At 57.5% G+C, this 22,174-nt stretch overlaps 1 protein-coding gene and 1 long non-coding RNA gene across 5 annotated transcripts in view; one reads left to right on the top strand and one right to left on the bottom strand.

Moving 5' to 3' along the window:
- LOC108633360 lies at nucleotides 32-14,836 on the top strand. Its single transcript, XR_001917018.1, has 4 exons — nucleotides 32-543; nucleotides 782-1,266; nucleotides 13,473-13,566; nucleotides 14,433-14,836. It is a non-coding gene; the product is annotated as an uncharacterized LOC108633360 (long non-coding RNA).
- Nucleotides 19,781-22,174, bottom strand: part of POC1A (POC1 centriolar protein A) — a 102,067-nt gene continuing 99,673 nt past the window's right edge. For 3 of the 4 annotated variants that reach the window (XM_018038440.1, XM_005695888.3, XM_018038441.1), the window contains one exon: nucleotides 19,781-20,544. In XM_018038440.1, coding sequence (XP_017893929.1) covers nucleotides 20,446-20,544 — 99 coding nt within the window. In that variant the 3' untranslated portion in view covers nucleotides 19,781-20,445. The remainder of the gene's footprint in view (nucleotides 20,545-22,174) is intronic. The other variant, XM_018038439.1, reaches the window with a different exon arrangement.

Genomic DNA, 22,174 nt, shown 5'->3' with positions numbered 1-22,174 from the left:
CTCGGGGGGGCGGGGCCGCGCCGCGGCTCCAGAGCTTAAAGGCGCCGCTGCTCCGCCGCCCCTCCCCACGGGGTCTGTGGACACGCGAGCGGTGCCCTAAGCCAGGAGACCAGCCCCCTGGCCTTCGCTCGGCCTCAGCGCTGCCGCTCAGAACCCACTAAAACTCTCCCAGAGGCCCAACCAAGACACTCCTGGGTCCTATCCCGGAGCTCCCAGTTCTGTGCCTGTCCCAAGAGCTGTCCTCGGGGGACCCGCTCCAGGGATCCTCTCCCCTACATTCCCGCAGTCTCCCGGGGATGGAGCGGAGGAAAGGGGCGATCAAGCTGAGCCGAAGTCCTGTCGACTCCACTGATTCATGAACAACTCCCAGCGAGTTCAGCACACGGGAACTGAACACCTACTCCGTGCCATTCCCTGGGCACCTAGGCTGTCACCGTTTCGGGCGGCTGCAAGTCCCAAAGAGGGCTCTGCGTTTGGAGACCCTGAGGGGTCGTCTCACTCCAGCAGGTCCGAGGAGGAAAGCAGGACTAGGCAGCTGCGAAGGTAGGAAGGCCCAGGGCCGTGCCACCCTCCGCGGGCTAGATTGTAGAAATCCCCAAAAGGACCGGCCCTGGGAAGAGACAGCGGGACCTTTAAGAAAGCTTTACAAGCGGAGTGGTGACAGGCGCGGAGTGAAGCGCCACGTGACTTTTCCACAGGACCGGGGTGGGAGGGAGGGGGCCCCCTCTGTAATCTGCTCTCCTCCCACCTTTCGTAACTCTCGAATCAACTTTAATGACAGGCGGGACGCACCACGCAGAGCGCCAATCGCAGCCGAAGGAGCGAGGCAGAGGGAAGGCGGGGCCCGCCAAAGGTTCCACCCAGCGCGGGCTGGGAGGGGCCTCAGCGGCACTGGCTGCGGGTGGCAGGCTGGCTGGCTCCGCGGAGGTGAATGGAGCCGCAGGTAGCCCTGGAACAAAGCGGCTCCACTAGCGCGGCGCGCGTGCGCGGGGCCTGCCGCGCTTCCCCTACGGAGTCAGGGCTGTCTGCGCTGGGGAGTCGGTCCCTGGCTGATCCTGCAGTCCGTCCGGTCCGTTCCCTGCCCGGCGGAGTGCGCCCACATCCTTGGGGCTTACCCCCTCCCACTCTGCCCGAGGCTGGGCGGCTCCCCGCCACCCTGCCTCTACATCCTGGAGGGAATCAGGGTCAGAGATGAATGGCGGCGGTGCCTGAGATTTGCCAGAGTGCGTGCCTCTGGAACCGGCAGGAGTTGAGCTTTCTGACCAGGTAGAGGAGCGGCCCTGCGGCATTCCCCGCTACCCACCTCCCCACTAACGCCCTTTTGTCCTCGCGGAGGAGAGTCTACCAGGTTTCATCCCAACTGCAGGGCTGCGTGGCAGAGGAGCAGGGATCTCTTCCACGGTTACACTTCCGGAAAGACCAGAGTATTGCAGACATAGATGGTCCTAGCATCCGAGATGCCAGGCCCAGGGAGGTGATAGGAAAAGCTGGTCTCTGGCCTCCCACGCAGGCTTGTCCTAGGGTTGCTGGGCAGCGCCTTCTTGCCTGGGGATCCGGAACGCGTGGAAAGGGCTCGCCGAGCCTGAGGGGCTCAGATGCACACTCTGCTCTGCTGCTTGCTGATAAGTTGTGATGGCTCTCACCTCTCTGGGCCTCAGGTCTCCCCATGTGGAAGGGTGCTGGGCCCGACAGTACCCAAATAGTCCATCCCAAGTTTGTCACCCCGAGAAGGCGGTAGTCCTGTTGCTGGTTGGCAGGGATGGAGACAGCGCTCAAACGAAGAGTCCTGGGATTGACTCCTCTGCGCTTCCAATGAAGTGGCAACAGGTGCCACCCCTTTGTCAGGGAACTAAGATCCTACATGCTGGGCTGTGCAGCCAAGTAATAGACAAAAAAGAGGTCTGAGCAGACACACATGGGAGAGGACCTCCTGGCTAATGAGCATTCCTCAGTGGGCTTGTTGGGGGCCTGTTGGAGTGTGGACTACAGCAGTGTTCTCATTAGTGGGGGCCCAACGGAGAGGGGCCTCTCTGTGCCCCTCCCAGGAGAGGGAGAGAGCCCCACCTTCCCACAAGTAGCTTGTGATGGCTCCCTATTCTGCCTCCCACTCCAGACTCCTCTCAGGGACAGCCACCCTGGAGGAGAAGCCTGTGACAACGCATGGAACTGGGAAGCCTCCCTGGGGGTGGGGGCCTCCTCCTGTAGTACAGGACAAGGGGCAGCATTTGGGGAGGGAGGAGGTACAGTGGAAGCAAATCAGCCTGGCCACCTGACGTGCAGCCTGGTCCCGGCCCGGTCACCCTGGCTGGAGAAGAGCCCAAAGCCTTGGTTCCTGAGTGGAAGCCCTGCCTCCAGCCGTGAACAGCTGGGCACAATGCACACAGTGGTCCCAGCAGGGCTGCCCCTGAGTGTTGGGGGAAGGGGCGGTGGACAGACACAGAACCCTGTGATGCACATACAGGGCTCAGAGCCTGACAGGATCTTGCTTAGGGTCAGACTGCAGACGCCAGAGCTGCCCCTGCCCAGGGCCTTGCTCTACAACTGTGAGCCTCTCAGGGATCCTGGAAGAGGGGACCGGGTGGCCAGAGCCAGGCCTGGGATCAAAGGCATTCCTCCTCTTCAGGAATGTGGCCTTTCCTGCCCTTCCAGGTTCAGATCCTTGCTCACCTGCAGCCCCTGGAAGAGGTGCCCCACTCACTAGGGTCTCCTTGAAGGACAGGGTGGGTCCCTGGCAGTGAGTGGGGAGCTGTGGGTGGGTGTGGAGTTTTCTGCGGAATGGACCCCTCTCCCACATGCCTCAAGCCTTTGCACACACTTTCCTCAGCCTGGAGTTTTTGCACTCACTCTTTGTCCATCTTCTAGAAGAATATCCCAGCTTCTAGATTCTCTAGGCCAGGTGATCCCAGGACCCTGCCCCCATCTTTGCTCTGGACTCCATCACAGTCATAGTCACAGCCTCCCCCCCCACCCCACACTCCCCCTTTGTATGTCCAGCGGCCTGTCTCCCTTCCCAAGTCCACTCCTCCTGCCACCTCTGTCTCAGCCCTCGTCCCTTAGTTGCCAGGCCTGAACCCCATAGACACGTTTGGAGTCATATGCCCTGTCTGCACACATTCAGCCCCAGAACCACATGGTGGAGGGGCCTTCAGGTCAGTTCAATCACTCAGTCGTGTCCGACTCTTTGCAATCCCATGGATCGCAGCACGCCAGGCCTCCCTGTCCATCACCAACTCCTGGAGTTCACTCAAACTCGCATTGATCGAGTCAGTGATGCCATCCAGCCATCTCATCCTCTGTCGTCCCCTTCTCCTCCTGCCCCCAATCCCTCCCAGCATCAGAGTCTTTTCCAATGAGTCAACTCTTCTCATGAGGTGGCCAAAGTACTGGAGTTTCAGCTTCAGCATCATTCGTTCCAAAGAAATCCCAGGGCTGATCTCCTTGCAGTCCAAGGGACTCTCAAGAGTCTTCTCCAACACCACAGTTCAAAAGCATCAATTCTGCGGTGCTCAGCCTTCTTCACAGTCCAACTCACATCCATACATGACCACTGGAAAAACCATAGCCTTGACTAGATGGACCTTTGTTGGCAAACTAATGTCTCTGCTTTTGAATATGCTATCTAGGTTGGTCATAACTTTTCTTCCAAGGAGTAAGCGTCTTTCAATTTCATGGCTGCAATCACCATCTGCAGTGATTTTGGAGCCCCCAAAAATAAAGTCTGACACTGTTTCCACTGTTTCCCCATCTATTTCCCATGAAGTAATGGGACCAGATGCCATGATCTCCGTTTTCTGAATGTTGAGCTTTAAGCCAACCTTTTCACTCTCCACTTTCACTTTCATCAAGAGGCTTTTTAGTTCCTCTTCACTTTCTGCCATAAGGGTGGTGTCATCTGCATATCTGAGGTGATTGATATTTCTCCCGGCAATCTTGATTCCAGCTTGTTGCTTCTTCCAGCCCAGCGTTTCTCATGATGTACTCTGCATAGAAGTTAAATAAGCAGGGTGACAATATACAGCCTTGACGTACTCCTTTTCCTATTTGGAACCAGTCTGTTGTTCCATGTCCAGTTCTAACTGTTGCTTCCTGATCTGCATATAGGTTTCTCAAGAGGCAGGTCAGGTGGTCTGGTATTCCCATCTCTTTCAGAATTTTCCACAGTTTATTATGATCCACACAGTCAAAGGCTTTGGCATAGTCAATAAAGCAGAAATAGATGTTTTTCTGGAACTCTCTTGCTTTTTCCATGATCCAGCGGATGTTGGCAATTTGATCTCTGGTTCCTCTGCCTTTTCTAAAACCAGCTTGAACATCAGGGAGTTTCCGGTTCACATATTGCTGAAGCCTGGCTTGGAGAATTTTGAGCATTACTTTACTAGCATGTGAGATGGGTGCAATTGTGCAGTAGTTTGAGCATTCTTTGGCATTGCCTTTCTTTGGGACTGGAATGAAAACTGACCTTTTCCAGTCCTGTGGCTACTGCTGTTTTCCAAATTTGCTGGCATATTGAGTGCAGCACTTTCACAGCATCATCTTTCAGGATTTGAAATAGCTCAACTGGAATTCCATCACCTCCACTAGCTTTGTTCGTAGTGATGCTTTCTAAGGCCCACTTGACTTCACATTCCAGGATGTCTGGCTCTAGGTGAGTGATCACACCATCGTGATTATCTTGGTCGTGAAGCTCTTTTTTGTATAGTTCTTCTGTGTATTCTTGCCACCTCTTCTTAATATCTTCGGCTTCTGTTAGGTCCATACCATTTCTGTCCTTTATTGAGCCCATCTTTGCATGAAATGTTCCCTTGGTATCTCTAATTTTCTTGAAGAGATCTCTAGTCTTTCCCATTCTGTTGTTTTCCTCTATTTCTTTGCATTGATCGCTGAGGAAGGCTTTCTTACCTCTTCTTGCTATTCTTTGGAACTCTGCATTCAGATGCTTGTATCTTTCCTTTTCTCCTTTGCTTTTCACTTCTCTTCTTTTCTCAGCTATTTGTAAGGCCTTCCCAGGGGGTAAAGCTTGGTTGTGACAGCAGGAGCTCTGATGTGAACTGAACAGAACTGGTGCGCACCACCCCAACCGCCCCCCACCCCATGTCCATGTGGCATGGTGACCCAGGAACTGGCACCAAGCATCAGCATCTTGGAAGTGAGTCTCCCTCTTCCCACTGGTGCCCCTGGATTTCTTAGAGGTGAGCCACCATGTTTTCAATGGCACGGGCAGGAGGGGGGAGGGTTGTCCATTCCTGGCCCTCACATCCTAGCACAGATTTGGGGTGAGCTCCTGCTAGCTTCCACGAGGGCAGATTTTCCCACTGTGAGAGCTGAGCAGAGGCAGGGGCTGGGCACTCCAGTCCAGGGTGTCTGCTCTCGTGCATGGTGCAGAGCCAGTCTCTACCCAGGACCACTCCACAGGGTGGAGGAGATGCGCCATCCAGAGCCCTGCCTAAGACCCAGACTAGCAGTCTCTGCTTGCCCCTGAACCTTGATAGCTTCTCCTGCATACCTTGGTGAGGTGCCTGTCTGGGTTGCAGTCAGAACAGCTAGTGTTTAAGGCAGGCCAGGAGTGGACTGTGAAAGGCCTGGCAACTCTCCTGTCCCGGATAGAACTCCTGGCTGTACACACACACACTCTTAAGGACACAATACAGGCCCAAACACACAGATCTGTGTGTTCACACATACATGCTCACAGGCACAGATGTGTGTGCCTGTGAGCCTCAGCTACAGAGCCCACATGCTCTGGAGCCCCTGTGCCACAACTGAGACCTGACATAACCAAAAATAAAATAGTTAAAAAAAAACACAAATACAGTAACTGGTTGGGGTTGGAGCCAGACCTTTAGGTAAGGCATTCTCTTCCTAGGCCTCGGTTTCCTCATCTGTAAGATGGACAGACAAGCCCTGCTTTGCTCACCTCACTGGGGAACCTGGGGTGGTGCAGGGCCAAGGAGGTGAGTGCTGCACTGGCGTGAGGGCAAGCAGTACAGCCTTTGTGCGGGGACCAGGCCTGCTAGACGTCAGTCCCAGGTCAGCCAGCCGTGAGCAGGGCTTGAAATGTTGCCCAGGCCGACCAGCCCGGCAGACCCGCCTTCTTGAGGGGAACCCCAGGCCTGAGAGGGCTTGTAACAGAGGGCAGGTGGGGTCATGAGGAAGGCCTGGCTGGGCCATGAGCAGGGCTTGAAATGTTCACTTGCTCACACAGGGGGTCACGGAGGCAGGATACTCAGCCTGCTGCAAGCTCAACTGCCCATAAGTAGGTAGAGAGTGGAAGTGCAGAAATATCCAATACACATGTGCACATACTCTCTGTGACATGTAGACAGAGTATGTCTGGGCACTTGCCTCCCAGTTAAGAGTGGTGCCCACAGAGAACCCAGAGGGGTTGTTACAGGCTGGTGGAATCCACCGTCACCCAGGCCCACCCTTCCCTACTGGCCCAGGTTGGGGTGTTCTGGGCTGACTAGTTCTGGATGAGTGGAAGGATCTATCCCTGCCTGCCTCCCTGCGGGGAACGCCAGGCCCCGGTGATGGCAGAGTTGCACGGACAGGCTGCTGCCTGGGACAGCTCTGCAACTGCAGAGCCAGCCTATCCAGCCTCCTCCCGCGCGGCCCAGGTGTTGAGGCCCTGAGGAGCAGGGGGGAAGAGTGGCTCACACCTGGGAGAACCAGAGGACAAAAGCCAGCAGGATGGAAGCCAGGGCAGAGCTCTGGGAACTCCCCAGGGAGCCTGAAGAAGGCAGAGGTGGGGAGCCTCTCCTCCCAAGTGGGCTCATTTTTTGAGAACCTGCCCTGGACAAGGGAGCGTGGGAACCTCAGAGGAAGACTAGACGGATGTCATCCTCTCTTCCCCAGCTGCCCACCCAGCAGCAACTGCAGGCCCTCGGCCAGCCTCCCCAGGTGGATTCCTGGGGCTACTCATTTGAGAGTGTGGCTTTCCTGGCCAAATACCAGCCCAGAGAGTCAGCCTGAGAGTCAGCAGCTCGGCCATGATTCTTCCCGGGCAGGCATTACTAGTCAATCACAGCACTTGCTGCACTATCCTCAGGCCTCAAAACCAGTTGATTACCTGTGGTAGTCAAGGGAGACAAAACCTATTTGCTGAATTCCCAATTCATAGCCGGCCCAGCTCGCTTCACCCTAACCTCCTCCTGCTTCCTACTCGGTGCCCCAGACACAGAACCCCTGCCTCCACACACTTCCTCCCCTGCTCTCTACCTACTTATGGGCGGTTAAGCTTGCAGGAGTTGGGGTACAGCAGGGCTGGGTATCCTGCCTCTGCGACCTCCCGTGTGTGAGCCTCCTTGCATCACCAGAGTCCCCCATGAGGTCACCCAGAGACCTGGGCCCAGCCAGGCCTTTGCCATGATCCCACCTGCCTTCTGTTCCAAGCTCTCTCAGGCCTGGGGTTCCCCTCAAGAAAGGGAGGTTCCACTGGGCTGGTCAGCATAGACAAGTTGAACACTTCAAGCCCTGCTCACAGCTGGCTGACCTGGGACTGACGTCCAGCAGGCCTGGTCCCCGCACAAAGGCTGGACCGCTTGCCCTCACGCCAGTGCAGCACTCACCTCCTTGGCCCTGCACCACCCCAGGTTCCCCAGTGAGGTGAGCAAAGCAGGGCTTGTCTGTCCATCTTACAGATGAGGAAACCGAGGCCTAGGAAGGGAATGCCTTACCTAAGGGTCTGGCTCCAACCCCAACCAGTTAACTCACTCACCCACAGCGCAGTGAGTCACGGTGGCCAAGGTGATGGAAAGGAGACACACAAACACAGGCCAGTGGGACGGGCAGATATGCCTGCCTGGGGCTCCCACACACAGGCCCCTGTCGTCTTCCTGATCAGGGGCCTGCCTGAGAGTCTCAAGGCTTGTTTCCTTCTGGTCTCATGTCCGAGCTTTGCACCAGCCCTGTGAGGGCTGTCAACCCTTTTGACCAGTGGGGAAACTAAGGCCCATGGTTACAGCATGGGCAGGGGGCTGGGCCCCAGACTAAGAACCAGAGCTCCGCTCCCCCCGTCCAGTGGTGCCCAGGTGGCTCTGGCCTCCGCAGGGAGCCCCTTGCTCTGCCAGCTCTCCCATCACTGGAATGGCAGGGGGCCCTCACTGGCAGGGCGGGGGACAGACGTGGGGCATGCGCAAGGAGGTGTGTGCTATCCAGTGCGCTCCCACGGCTCATTCTTCCCACGACCCAGACCCTGTCCACTGCGGCTCCACAGCCTCCCCTGGACCATCTCACTAGCCTCCTTCCCTGCCCCCTGCTCCATCCCCACAGTCCATTCCCCACCCAGTGGCCAGAGGGATCTTCTGAGAATGAGACCTGGTCCTTCCCTGCTTACAGACCAGCGTGGCCTCAGTGATCCGGCGCGGCCCCTCTCCCGCCTCCCCTCAGGGTCCAGGGTCCCCCAGCCCAGGCCCCTGCAGCACCCCGCCTGCTGTCTCCGCAGGGCCTTAACACTCACTGGTCTGACTGACTGCATGCTTATCCCCCACACCCCCGCCCGGCCTCCAGAGCCAGCGTGGGCACCAGAGGTGGCTGAGTCCGAATAGGGATCCGACTTCCTTTTGGACTCCTGGATCACCAGCCATGAGCAAGGTCCTGTGATTTAAAATGCCTCTGGCCCTTCTCTGCCACACTGGAGGATCCCAGCAACCTCTCACTTCCATTCATTCCTCACTTGGCCCTCAGCCTGTCCTGCATGGGCTGCCTGGAGTCGGAAGTCTCCTTACTGTGACGGGGTGGCTCCTGCTCCCACCGAGCCTGGCAGGCCGTCCTCCCCGTGCTCAGGCTGGTGGCTTCGGTCTCCCTATTTGAGAGCGCAGGCCCCCACCTGACCAGGGGCATCTCATCCTCCCTCTGTAGACTGAGCGCAAACTCCCACTCTCGAGGACCCAGGGGGTCCCTCAAGTCCCAAGTCTGAGTTCCAGTCCTGCACACCACCATTTGCGAGCCTGGAAGAGGGGCTGGACTGGGTGGGGAAGCCCCCTATGTTGAAACTGAGGTCACCCCTAGAGGCCCAGGAGAAACAGCTCAACACCCCCGAGAAAGCAGCGGCCAGCTCCAATTTCCTTGCAGTCTGGAGGAAGGTGGAGGAGAATAAAAGGGCTCAGCAGGTCCCCTGCCCTAAAGTTGTGGGTGAAGGCGAGCCCTCTCCTCTCACACACCTCTCCCCAAAACCTCTGCCATGGGCTGATCCTCCCCTTCAGGATTGTGGACAGCACCACATGAGCCCGCCTGGGGCTAAGGGATGGAAGCCAGGGCTCTGGGGGTGAAGCAGCCACCCTGTCACCCTTGGCCTCCTGCTTGACTCCTCTGATTCTTTCTGAAGCCACCTCTGCAAGGAAGGGCCTGGAGCTCCAGTGGTTTGTTGGGGCAAGGGGTGGGGTTGCGGGGGAGGTGGCCAGAGGGTGCCTCTGGCAGGCATTCCCAGCCAGAGCAAAGACAAGGAGCGGTGATGGAGTCTGGGGTGGTGCTCTCTGTCTTGCGCAAACCAGCTGTGGTTTTTCAAGTAGCTAGCTAGCAGTGGCAGGCCCCTGACAGTGAAGTCAATCCAACCTTCCAGGCTGGGAGGGTGGAGGTGGCCGGGAATTCCCAGGGCACCTGGCGGGCGGATGTGCCAGGGGCCTGGGATGGGTGCTCCTGGTGGGCCAAGGGGTGGTGCCTGGTAGGTCTCTCTGTAGCTGCCAGGCCCAACTGCCTCATTAGCATCTGCCTGCTGCCAGCCTGGGCCTGTCTGGTCCACTCCCCATCGGCCCACACACCGTCTTTCAGGAATCCCTCCCATGAGGCCCTGGTGGTGACAGTGACTGCGATCACTGTCACGTGACCACGACGAGGCCGCTGGGTTGAGGCCTCAGTGCTCAGCCCCGTCGCAGGTTTCATGGCCAGCAGTGTTTCCACGTGGGCTCAGCTGTCCGCTGGCCGCCTGGTGCTGAATGTCCTGTGCGCACAGGCAAGCAGGCGTGGGTGCTTGCCCTAGGCAACAGTCTGGGCAACTCCTCTTCTTGATGTGGCCTCACCCAGCCCTACTCCTGCCACAGGGGCACATGCCCCCCAAACCTGGGGCACTCCATCCGTGCAAAGACTAGGGTCCCCTGGGAAGAGGAGGGACCAGTGGAGTCTCGGGGCTCCTAGTGGGGCCCTCGGAGGTGGTCACAGGGAGGACCTGGGGCCGCCTCGGCTTACGGGACCGTGCTCCCGTCCCTGCCCCTCACCGTGGCTTATGCAGTCTCCAGCAAGGAGCCAGCAGTGCCCTGACGGCACAGCCCTCTGGCCTCAGCCAGAGCGGTGGCTCTGAGACGGGCTCGTGGGGATGAGGCACTGAGGGCAGTTTGGCCAGAGCTGGAGCCCCCTGTCAAAACGTCCCCAGCGGGACTTCCCTGGCAGTCCAGTGGCTAGGGCTGCACTCCCGACGCAGGGGGGCCGGGTTCAATGCCTGGTCAGGGATGATGCCACATGCCGCAGCTGAGTCTGTGTGCCGCAATGAATGATCCCACATGTCGCAACAAAGACCCCGAAAAAATTCTGGCACAGCCAAATTAAAACACCACAAAATAAAAACCTTCCCCAGAACCACTAGGCCAGGCCAAGAACTCAGGCTGGGGAGTGGCTGGATTCCTCAGGCCATGAACTCTAGTGGGACACGGAACACCCACCGTGGGAGAGCTGGGACCCTCAGATCTGGGGTGCTGCTGTGGACTTGGCTGGCTCCCGGAGGTGCCCAGCCTTTCCATCTAAAGGTTGGGGGAGGGGGCAATACCTTGGCTTACTACTCTAACTCTCAGGGGTGCGGGACAGCCGGGCGGGTTCCACCCTGGATTATCAGAGGGAAGGGTTGCTTAGGCCTAAGGCGCTCCCAAGCGGCCCCATGCATGGCGGGCAGCAGGGACTTGAGGAGTGGAGACTGGCAGCCTGACCAAGGGGCCTGGCCGTAATGCTGACTCCACCAGCAGCCTCCCCACTCCGGGCCTGCTTCCTCCTCTGAACACTGGGGTCCATACAGAACACCACACGAGGCACCAGAGAAGCGCTTGGGAAGGGTCCCGCCCGGCTCAGCCCTCTTGTGCCTGGACAGTGGGGAGAGGGCCCTGGGGGCGGGCGGCGCCCCCTGTGGGAAGGGCTCCTGGAGCAGAGGCTCGGGCCTGGGGCTGGTATGCAGCTGTGCTGTGGAGTGCGGGCAGCAAGGACTCGGCAGAGAGGCTGTGGCACCAGCAGGAAGGGTGACAGGAGACAGCAACTCTCCTGAACCTGGAGCGGGCAGCTGCCTGAACTGAGGCTGATGTGGGCGGGGAAGGCCCTGTCCCCAGCCTCATGCCTCGGTGCCCACAGCAGCCCGCCGAGCTCCCATGGGGAAGGGCAGGGAGGGACTGGGCATCACGCCTGGCCCTCCCTCCAAGGCTCAGCCACACTGGCCCCCGCACACCCTTGCTTAGCTGTGGCTGCCATTCAGTCCCCACCCTTTGCTCAGTCTGGGCAGACAGCAGCCCCTGTTCTGACCCTCGGGGAGCCTTTCCTAGCAGGGGGCTTTGATCATGCCTCCTCAGGGCTCTGCCTGTACAGCTGTCCAAAGCAGGATTCACAGAATGCTAGTCTCACCAAGCGAACCTGGAGAAAGAGGCTCATGTGGTCAGATGTCTGAGAAACTCTCTGAACTCTGGCCCTGGCTGCAGAGCATCAGGGTGTGCTACAGGCTCTGAGAAGTCCTGCAGGGATACAGCAGGCTTAATTTTGGCCATATGGACCACAGCATCCGTTTTTTTGCATAACCTTCACTCCCAGCCCACGGCACTGCCCTCAGCCTGTCCTTCAGGAGAGAAAATGGCTTTATGTTGCCCAGCGGCTGCTCAGACCACGCTCTCTTCCCTGCACTTCCCTTCCCATCTTCAGATGAGAGGCTGAAGGTCATCAAGAGCTGCTCAAAACCCCGTGTTCTCCCAGTGACCTGCCCCAGGTGCTCTGAGGTCTGCTTTCCACCAGCAGGTCCAATGCCGCAGTGGGACCGGAAGTCATCCTAGCTCCTGGGGAGGCCAGGACGATTAAACGGGCGCGGACAGAGCTGAGCCGATGCCTGGCCACACTTCCCCTAACCAGTGCAGCTCCCGTGGTTTCCAGCTCAAGGCTGCACAGGGAGGCTGCTCCTCTCAGCATGGGGGCTGTGGACAAGGCCCCCTCCCCAAGAGTTGTGTTACCAGGCCTGAGGGGCTTCTAATGAGTTCCACATGCAAGTGAGGGCCTCTGAGAGGAAATGGGAAGGGGCTGGGGAGGGGGAAAGGGGCCTGAGAGGGGATTGGAACCATGTGTTTGGAGGAGGGGGACAGCGAGGGAGAGCGGAGGCCAGAGGAGGGAAGACTATCCTCACAAGTCCTGCTGCCCTCCTCGCACAAGGTGACTGCCAGGCTCCCAGCCCCACAGGAGGGCCCAGGCCAGCCGTCCGCGGGGGTGGAGTGGGGAAGGGTGGCAGCGGCAGGGGAGACCCCTTAGAGGGCCCACTTCTCTCCTTCAGGCAGAAAAAGCCCCAAATCCCTGACCCTCTGGACTGGGGTTCTGAGCCCTTAAGAGCAGGATAGAACCAGGTAGGTGGCAGGCCCATGGGGGTGTGAGGAAGCCCCTCCACAGCAGATCCAGCCCAGCTACCCTGACCCCACTGGAGAGCCCTGGGTGCAGCAAGGTCACTGACCTGTCCGCTCTGTCCTCTAGGCTCAGGGGTGGGCAAGGAGGCTGGGCATGTGGGCTGGCTGCTCCTCCTGCCCTCCCTGTCCAGTGGGGGCCATGCCTGGGCACTCAGATTGGCCTGGTGGCTAGAAGCCTCATAGGAAAAGGCTCTGTAGGGTCCATGTTGGCACGTGGAGTGGGGTGTCTAATGAGAGACAGCGGTTAGGGAGCAGATGGGAGGGCCTCACGGGGTACAGTGGGTCTCCCTCCCAGGAGCACTGGTTGAGCCCCAGGTTTCCAGCAGGCCAACCAGGGCCAGGCCTGCAGTAGGTGTTGTAGCCAGCTAGCTGGCCCACAGGAGTGGATGATGGGGGCCTGGCCCTTTACCTCCCACTTACAGCCACCTCCCCAGGCCACGCACTGGAGCCCTGCTGGGACAAAGCCTGTTCTTACAGCCTTGTGTGAATAGTCTCAGCACATCTTTCCAGCACCTCTACCGGCCTCTACTGTTCTTACCCCATGTTGTGGATGGGCAGACCAAGGCAGACAGGTGAAATCAAAGCGCTCCTGGCAGCAGAAGAGCAGGTGCAAAGGCCCTGGGGCCGGAATGTTCCTGGTGTGTCCAGAGCGGCCTGAGGGGTGGCTGGAGGGTGGTAGGAGATGAGGGTCGGGCAACAGGCAAGGTAGAGTAGGGCCTCCTGGCTGCGGTGAGCATTGTGGCCTGTACTTAGAGGCGGCTGGGGAACCGCTGGAAGGGGTTCAGCAGGGCTGGCATGAGCTAGCTTACAAGTTTTCTTTTTACTATTTATTATTTTTTAATCTTACAGCTTGGCTGACTCTGGCTGCTATGCTGAGAACAGATGGAGTGGGCCAATGGCAGAAGCAGGCCAGGCAGGAAAGGAGCAAGCCTCATCGCAGCAGGTCTGGCTGCTCAGGGATGCTTGCTCCAAGTGCTGGGCAGACTCTCACCTAACCTGCCTCAGACTAACCCCTGGCCCCTCAAGAGGGGCCACCAGAGCTGAGGTTCCCCTAAACCAGAGGCAGTTAACCCAACAGAAGACCCTGGGAAGAAATATAGATGGCCAACAGACACATGAAAAGATGTTCAATATTGCTGATTATTAGAGAAATGCAAATCAAAACAAGAATGAGATATCACCTCACAGCAGTCAGAATGGCCATCATCAAAAAGTCTGCAAACAGTAAATGCTGGAGAGTGTGTGGAGACAAGGAAGTCCGCCTACACTGTTGGTGGGAATGGGTAGCCGTTATGGAACAGTATGGAGGTTCCTCAGAAAACTAAGAATTACCATGTGATCCAGCAATCCCTCTCTGGGCCTATATCCAGAAAAAACTGTGGTAATTCAAAAAGACACATGCAAAACTTTGTTTGGGCTTCCCAGGTGGCTCGGTGGTACAGAATCCACCTGCAATGCAGGACACGCAGGTTCGATCCCTCGGTCGGGAAGGTCCCCTGGAGAAGGAAATAGCAACCTACTCCAGTACTCTTGCCTGGAGAGTCCACGGATAGAGGAGCCTGGTGACTGCAGTCCATGGCATTGCACAGAGTTGGACACAACTCAGCAACTAAACAAACACCACCACCACCACCTGTGTTCACAGCAGCACTATTCACAATAGCCAGGCCATGGAAACAGCCTAAATGTTCATCACAGATGAATGGGTAGATGCGGTACACACACTCCGGGGGCTACTACTCAGCCACAAAAAAGAACGAGAGACTTCCTTCGTGGTCCAACAGCTAACACTCTGTCTTCCCAATGCAGGGGGCCTGGTTCAATGCCTGGTTGGAGAACTAGATCCTGCATGCTGCAACTAGAAGACCCTGTATGCCACAAGGAAGACCCGGTGCAGCCAAATAAATAAATACTAGAAAAGAACGAAATGATGCTGTGTGCAGCGACGTGGACGCAACTAGAGATTATCCTACTATGTGAACAAGTCAGAGAAAGACAAATACCACGGGACGTCACTTCTGTGTGGAATCTACAATATGACGAACTCATCTATCAAACAGAACCATGAACATACAGAACCAAGCGGTGGTTGCCAAGGGGGAAGGGGCTGGGGTTAGCAGATATAAGCTTTTGTATATAGAATCGATAAACAACAACATCTTACTGTAGCACACAGAATTATATTCACTATCCCTTGATAAACCACAATGGAAAAAAAGAATATATATAACTGAACCACTTTGCTATACAGCAGATATTCACATTATGAATCAACTATACTTCATTTAGAAAATATTAGAACTGGAGAAAAAAAGAAGACTCTGGGATATGTTTCAAGGGGCATGGGCATCCTTGTGGGAACCTCACAAACGGCCCTATTCCTAAGCACACCCCAGCTGAGGGTGAACTGGACCCAACCTCAGGACCAAGGCCACCCTGGGAGCAAAGGTTAACTTCACGGTTGGGGCCAAGAAGTCGCACTGCAGCAGCCCAGACTCGGGCCGGCCCAGGCCTCCACGGCAGGAAGCACTTTCTGCTTCTAGTTGACAGGCACCTGTGAGGTGCTGCCTGGAAGGTCTGGGGAGACTAATTACGTTGCTTCTCCTGCTCCAAGTCCCAGAGGCTTCTAGCAGACCCAATCCAGGAGCAGCTGTCATGGGGAACAATTCTGGGGGCTGAGCTGAGGTGGGGGCGGGTGCTGGCCCCGCAGAACACAATCAGCGCTCCCAGCCCCACCTTGGGCGTGAGGGTGTGTCCTTGGGTGACTCTGGCTCGGGTCAGTTTGAGGGGCTCAGAGCAGAGGTGGCTGGGGCGTCATAGGAGCTTCTGGGGGAGCTGGCTGGTTCCAGAGGGACCTGCCAGGTCAAGGCGCGCGTACCTGGGCGGAGCCTAGCTGGGCAAAGGCAGGGGCAGGGCAGAGGTCTGGAGGAGAGGCCAGCTGAGCAGAGCATCTGCAGGGCACCGGTGCCCTCGGCCAGGCCTGAGACCAGGAGAACAAGACGGACTGGGTGAACGTGGGCCCCAGGTGCCTGGGGACGGCCACAGCTCTGCAGTCAGTCTCCACACCAGGGCTGAGGCCAGCTGCCTAGCTGGAGGAGGCCAGAGGCCAGAAGCTGACGTCAGTGTGCACGGCTGAGGGACACCGTGAGCCCACTGGCTCCTCCAGGCCCGGCCTCTGCACACTGAGCACCCGAGGGAGAGTCAAAGTCCCGCTTTCAGAAGCAAGTGCTCGTGCCTGCAAGAGCAGCTTTGGGCTGAGAAACGGAAGCTGCAGGACAGGACTTCCGCTCCTGCCCAGGGCCCTTATCTAGCGGTGCAGGTTTCTCACAGGTGGTAGGAGACTGGGGGGCAAGGGTCGAGGTTCCTGTCACAGCAGCACGCCCAGGCAGAGGGGGTTCAAGGTGGCCTCACCTGAAGTGAGACCATGCTCAGCCTTGCTCTATAAATAGGTTCTTGGGAGAGTGTTTCCACACAGCAGCTCCCAGCCGGAGGAGGGGCTGGCACAGAAAGCTTCCTAATGGCTTCGCCCCAGGCTGTCTGGCCTGGCTCCAGTCTCATCCTTGAACCTGGATGTGAGGGCCCCACGTGCTGGGCCTCTAGAGACTTCCCCAGAGTGACTGAGAGTGAGCCTGGGGTGCTAGGGTGACAGCTGGGGTGGGTTGGAGCCCACCCAACAATGGGACATGGCCTGGTGTCAGGGTGGTGACGCTCACAGGAAGTGAGCTAGCGCCTTCAGTCTGCCACTGCTGCCTTGGCAACGTGGTTCCCTTGGCAGCCTGGAACAGGGCAGGGTGGAGGGGATGCTTGGAGAAAACTCTGGGGCTGATGTCTGTGCCCCTTAAACGACCACACACCCATGAAGGCTGGAGCCATCAGGGGCTCATCTTGAGCAGATCATTTAGGAAGACAAGGCTAATGACAAAGAGCCGGGACAGTGTGACTCACCACCCTCAAGCCTGCTCAGCGGGCTGGGTTTCCGGGATTCCCGGCAATCACAAACACCCACCCCCAAGCCTGCGCTGGCCCTAGTGGCAAGCCTTGGAGGGCCTGCCTTCTCGGGTGGGGTTTGGGGGGGCTGTCTGCCAGCCCAGCTCCCTCACCACCACTGGGGATGCCCATGGCAGCGGTCATGGGGTCAAGAGACCAGAACTCTGGTCACGGAGAACTTCAGAGCCAGCACAACTCTGGGACCCTCAGACTGCGTCCTCCTGGACACAGGCCAAGTTCTGGAGAAGGGGTCTGAACCGCCAGAAGTCTTTCTCCAGCACACTTGCTCTGGGCACCTTCTGTGCCCAATGGATCAGGAACTAGCTCACAAACCGTCTCCACAAGGTTACTGAACCTAAGGTCACAGAGCTAGCAGGGGGCAGAGCAGACTGTGGTGGTGGGTCAGGGGCCCTCACCTGCCTGCTCTCAAGCAGCACACCCCTGTGGAGATCAGGAGACCAGGGACAAGATTGCTGCTGGATGTGAGGATGGCAGTCTCCAGGACAGTCTGGCTCATGCCCCTCAAGTCTCTGGAGGGACACAGGTCTGCGGGGACCCATTGACACTTAGCCTGTCTGGGCTCCTGGGAGTGGTGCCTCAGGAGGAAAGGGTGGTGGGCTTGCCACAGGCAGGGGTTGGACTCTGCTGCTGCTTTCTGTCTTGGTTTGGAGCCTACCTGACCTGCCTCTCTCTTTCTCTGGCAGGAAGTACAGATCCATTCCCGGAATCTGGCAAAGGATAGGTAGGGGGCTGCAACTTAAGTCAGAGACACTTGCTTCATTCCGCATGGTAGGAAAATTAGAGCATGAAGGGATGGGGGTGTGGGGTTGGGATCTGCCATGAAGACGTACTTCCTAACAAAAGCCCCCTGGCCTAAAAACATCTTCCTAGGCAAAAAAAAAAAAAAAAAAAAAACCCTGCAGTTTGGTTTTCTGGAATCTCAGTTACCAAAATCCAAAATTAGGAGAGATGACAGCTAAGCTGAGGCATTTACATTTCTAGAGGACTGCTTCTGAGCTTGGCAGCACAACTGGGGGACTGGTAAGAGCCCCAGCCACAGGGGAGCTGCTGGGGTGGGCTAGCAGGGAGTGTCATTTGGGGAGACAAGAAAGGCCATCACGGGGCCTCCAACCAGGCCAAGTCACCTCATGTTCCCCGTCGCCAGCCGCTTGTGAGAACCCCCCAGCAGACCTGCCAGCCACCAGCACAGCCAGCATCACCTAGCTGAGCCTCGCACTGCGCCTCAGCCTGGTCACTCACACTGACCCCCCGGCTTGGGGGCGGCAGGTCTCTGTGATGTTTCAAAGACAAAGACAGCTCTCCAAGAACCATCCTCCTCCCCTGTCCCAGGCCTGGCTGGTGACTCCATCAGTGCAGATGAGGGTGGCAGGAAAGCCCTCAGGAGGCCCTGGTCCAACCCCTCGTGCAAAGCCCTCCCAGACAGCCCGTGGGCACAGCTCTGTCCCCCTCCATCTGGGGAAGCCCAGGTCACGCCGATACCTTGGCACCAGGCAAGCTGTGTGCTCTTGGGGGGTGGGGGTAAGCAACCCTGTCTAGAGTGTTTATATCTGATAATGGTGGTAAGGAAAATACCACACTACAGCCTCCCAGGCCATTTCCCAAATCCTTAACAGACTCTCAAACCCATTTTTTCTCACTGAGGAGGGGATATTTCAGAGAAAAATTAAAAACTCGATCCTGGTATAAACTGAAGGCGTGATGGGCAGCAACCCTGAGCAGAGCTGGACACAACGCCTTGGAGACCCAGCTCCTGTCCTGCTGTCCCCAGCAAGGGCCACCTCTCCTCTGGAGAGGACCTCGCCTAGACAGGCTACTCGAATCGCCACAGCCCCAACATCTGGGAGCTCCAGCTCCACCGACCACAACAAGGCCACGCATGTCTCGTCAGGGGCAGGGCAGCCAGCCTGGGAGGGACGGACAAGCCTGGCCCACAAGCTGTGTCCCCCCTGAGCAAGCTGACTTGGGGCCACTCGGACTTTCCCTAAAGGCCTCCAGGGCAACCTCCCTGGTGGTCCAGTGGCCAAGACTCCATGATCCCAGTGTAGGAGACCCAGTTCGACCCCTAGTTGGAGAAATAGATCCCCACGTGATGCAACTAAAAGTTTGAATACCACAACGAAAGATCCCACATGCAGCAACTAAGACTGGGCACAGCCAAATAAATATTAAATAGATAAACCATATCTCCTTTAAAATAAAAAAGCCTTCAGAGACTGGGAACCATGACCTCCCGAGGCAGCTGAGGAGCTTACCTGACAGTTTAGACCAGCAAGACTTCCGGGTTCTTCTACATACTAGCAGGGCCATGTGGAGGACTGCAGCAGGTTCCTGGGGCTCTGAAACGTCCTGAGCCGTCAGCCTCTTGCCCATCCAGCAAGCTCCATCCTCCTGGAGGGACAGGTGGGCCAGGGAGCACGGCCCCTGTCGAGTGCCTACCTGGTGAGGTGGTCACCACTGCTACCTGACACAAGACCCTGAGGCTCAGAGGTCATATCACCATGTGGAGGTCACACCGCTCAGCCAAAGGCAGAGCCTGAGGCCTGACTCCAGACTGAAGCTCTCTCCCCACCCAGGTGGCAAAGCAGCTCCCCCAGGCTCGTTCACCAGGACTCAACACAGGCTGCCTCTTGCCAGCCTCAGCTCTGAGGCATTCAGCCTCTGCACCCACCTGGAACCTGCAGCGGCTGGGAACCTCACTAGCTGCCTGGTACTGACAGTTCCTGGGACTCTACCACCACCCGCTCGCCTAGGCCCCTGGGCCGGGCAGGTATGTTGGAGGGTAAATACCTCCCTGGCTGGCTGGGCCCCAAGAGGCTGAATGCAGAGATATGGACGACACCCAGACATATGGGGAACACTTGCCTGGCTTTCCTGCACGGATGCACAGAAGCAGCCTATGGAACCCTCATGAGCAAGGGGACAAGCAGGTACCTGAAGCCTCCAGGTCCCAGCTGAAGCAGCCGGACGCGCCAGCCAGAGGGACTCTGGCTGTCCTTGCTCCTGAAGACCCTGAATGGCGGCAAGCAAGGTGTGCAGGGCTCTGGAGGTGATGCCGGCAGGGGCCCTCCCCAGATGTCATTTTGTTCTCCCTTTATGGACCCTGGGGATGGAGGGACTGATTAGGTCTCACTCAGAACAAGCCATTCCAGTGACGAGCTCCATCAAGTTCATTTTAATGTTCAGGTTCCTTTGCCCTCATGGATGCAGAGGAAGAAGCCCCCAGGCCCCAGGAAACAGGTGGGATAGAAATCAAGGCCACTGCAAAGCCACCATCCCCTCCAGAAGGCTTGTTCCTGGATAAATCGGACAGATGGACCCACTTTGGGCCTTTTGTCAGATTTAAAGGAAACCACTGGCTCATCCAACCAACAAGTGGTCCACCTCTACTCTGGGATACAGGACAAAGTCAGTCACATAGCAGGAAGGTCAGTAAGGGACGAGTGCAAAGCAGGGTGGCTTGGGGCTCTCGCCTCCAGAGGAGAGCTCCGACTCAGGGCTCCTGCCTCCAGAGGAGAGCTCCAACTCAGGGCTCCTTAAGACTCCAAGATAACAAACATTAATGTGAAGCGGCTCCTTCACAGTAAACTAGGCATATCATTTGTGCATACGTGGGCCTGGCCTATGGGGGACTCCCATCACCAGGTGGAGTCTCTGGGTGCAGACAGTTGGGTGGAGGACATAGATGCACAGCCCCTGGGCTCTGGGGTGGATATGGTTCCCAGGGCTGAATCCTATTTATTTACCCACGTGTCCAGTACAATCCCCGACCTGCCACCCCCCGAATCGACCGAGCTCTTGATTCTCGCTCCCCTGATCACGGTGTTGTTCTCTGCATGATTAGCTGCTGGTTCTCCAGACACTGCTTCAGCTTGTCTTCTGTCAGTGTCAGCCGCTGCTCCAAGATGGAGACCGTCTGCAAAATAAACGGTCAGGCTCAGGATGGAGGGGCCCCTGGGCTGCCCTCAGCCAGGCCTGCTCAGCTGCCCCGGAACAAACGCCGTCTTTTCCCACCCAGGCTTCTGCTTGGTGCCCTCTTCCTGGGTCCTCATGTCTGCTCCTGCTGGTGTGGAAAGGTGGTTCTCTGCTGCTTGTGGGCAGCAGAAGGGCACAGTGAGGGACAGCAGGCCTCGTGGCCTGACATTTAGGCTGAGTTACAGAGCAGCAGCACTTGCTCATCTGGGCCAGGCTCTGTCCTTGCAGAGACCATCAACCATCTCCATCCCGAAGATGAGAAAGCTGTACCCACAAATGAAGGGACTCCACCTGGGCCCTGCCCAGGCCTTTGATCTGTACAACTGGAGAGGCTTCCCAGGCTTGGAGGTGAGAACCCTGAGCCCATGAGGGCCACTGCCCATCCGAGTCCACTGGGGACCGCTGCAGGAATGTGCTATCTGGGGCTGAGGCCCTAACGCCCTGTTTCTGAGTCCATTTTCTCCACTATAACAGGAACGATAATGTCAAGCTCACAGCAGTCCTGGAGACTGTGAGGTGACAGCATGGGTGCCCAGCACGTGTCAGCCTGGCCCATGTGGCCACGGCGACAATGCTCATCATGTTGGCCTCTGGGGGACAGAGACTGACTCTCTGGCCTCTCCTGCACACCCGGCATGATGGCTGCTCTGCCAACCTGGCCCTTAGACAAGGCTGCAAAACCTGCCCCCCACCTCTGCCTTTGGACAGAGCATTGGCAGAAAGGCAGGAGTGTCCAGGCCCACGCAGGCCCTGGGCGAGTCCACCAGGAATGAAGCAGGCTTGGTTCCTTGTCTTGTAGCCTACAGGCATTAGAAAGGGCTCAGATTAAGAAACAAGACTTTCTCTTAATTTCACCCATTTGTGGGCTTTCCCAAGAGGTTTTGCCACCTTCCCTGAGGCTCCATGAAGGCTCTGGGCCTTGGTCCAGTAGAAAGGAAACTTTCCTTTCACATATTTAATAAAACACTGAAACATTTGGGGAGGGAGTTTCCCCTCTAAGGCTGCTATAAATTCTCGCAGCATCCCACACGGATATCAGCCTCATGGAGGCTGCTCCTCCTGGCGGCTGGCCCCTTCTAAACAAGCTGGCTGGGTTGCAGGGGCTCTGAGCCCCAGGGCACAGGACAGAGCCTGAAAGGCTGCTGCCTGTGGAATACGAACTGGCAGCCTGAGAGGCAGAGCTGAGCTGAAAGAGACGATCACATTCCCCTCTACTGGCCGGCCAGCCACGGAGGGGGTCTGCGGCTCGTGAAAGTGGCAGCGGAAATAGCCCCCGGCTGGCCCAGAGTAGCATTCCTGGAAGTTTCCACTGGCTGCTGCAAAACCCACACTGAGCCAAGCTCCAGAATCATTCCTCATCCAGACTTTTTCCGATGGCCCTGGACTCCAGGCCGCAGTGGGGAGCCAGCCAGCTTGTCCTCCTCTGGCCAGCACTGCCCCCCAACACACACACACACACTTGAAAGAAATGTTTTTCCATAGGGACTGAATTGCCAAATGTGGAGGCAGTGGGTTTTGGGCCAATGTCAATATCAGGGGTGCCACGCATTTCATGGGGCTAACTAAGTAGA

Source organism: Capra hircus, chromosome 22 (assembly GCF_001704415.2).
Source record: "Capra hircus breed San Clemente chromosome 22, ASM170441v1, whole genome shotgun sequence".
Lineage (NCBI taxonomy): Eukaryota > Metazoa > Chordata > Mammalia > Artiodactyla > Bovidae > Capra > Capra hircus.
The sequence above is the reverse complement of the archived record's forward strand: the minus strand, read 5'-3'. Positions and strand labels throughout refer to the sequence as shown.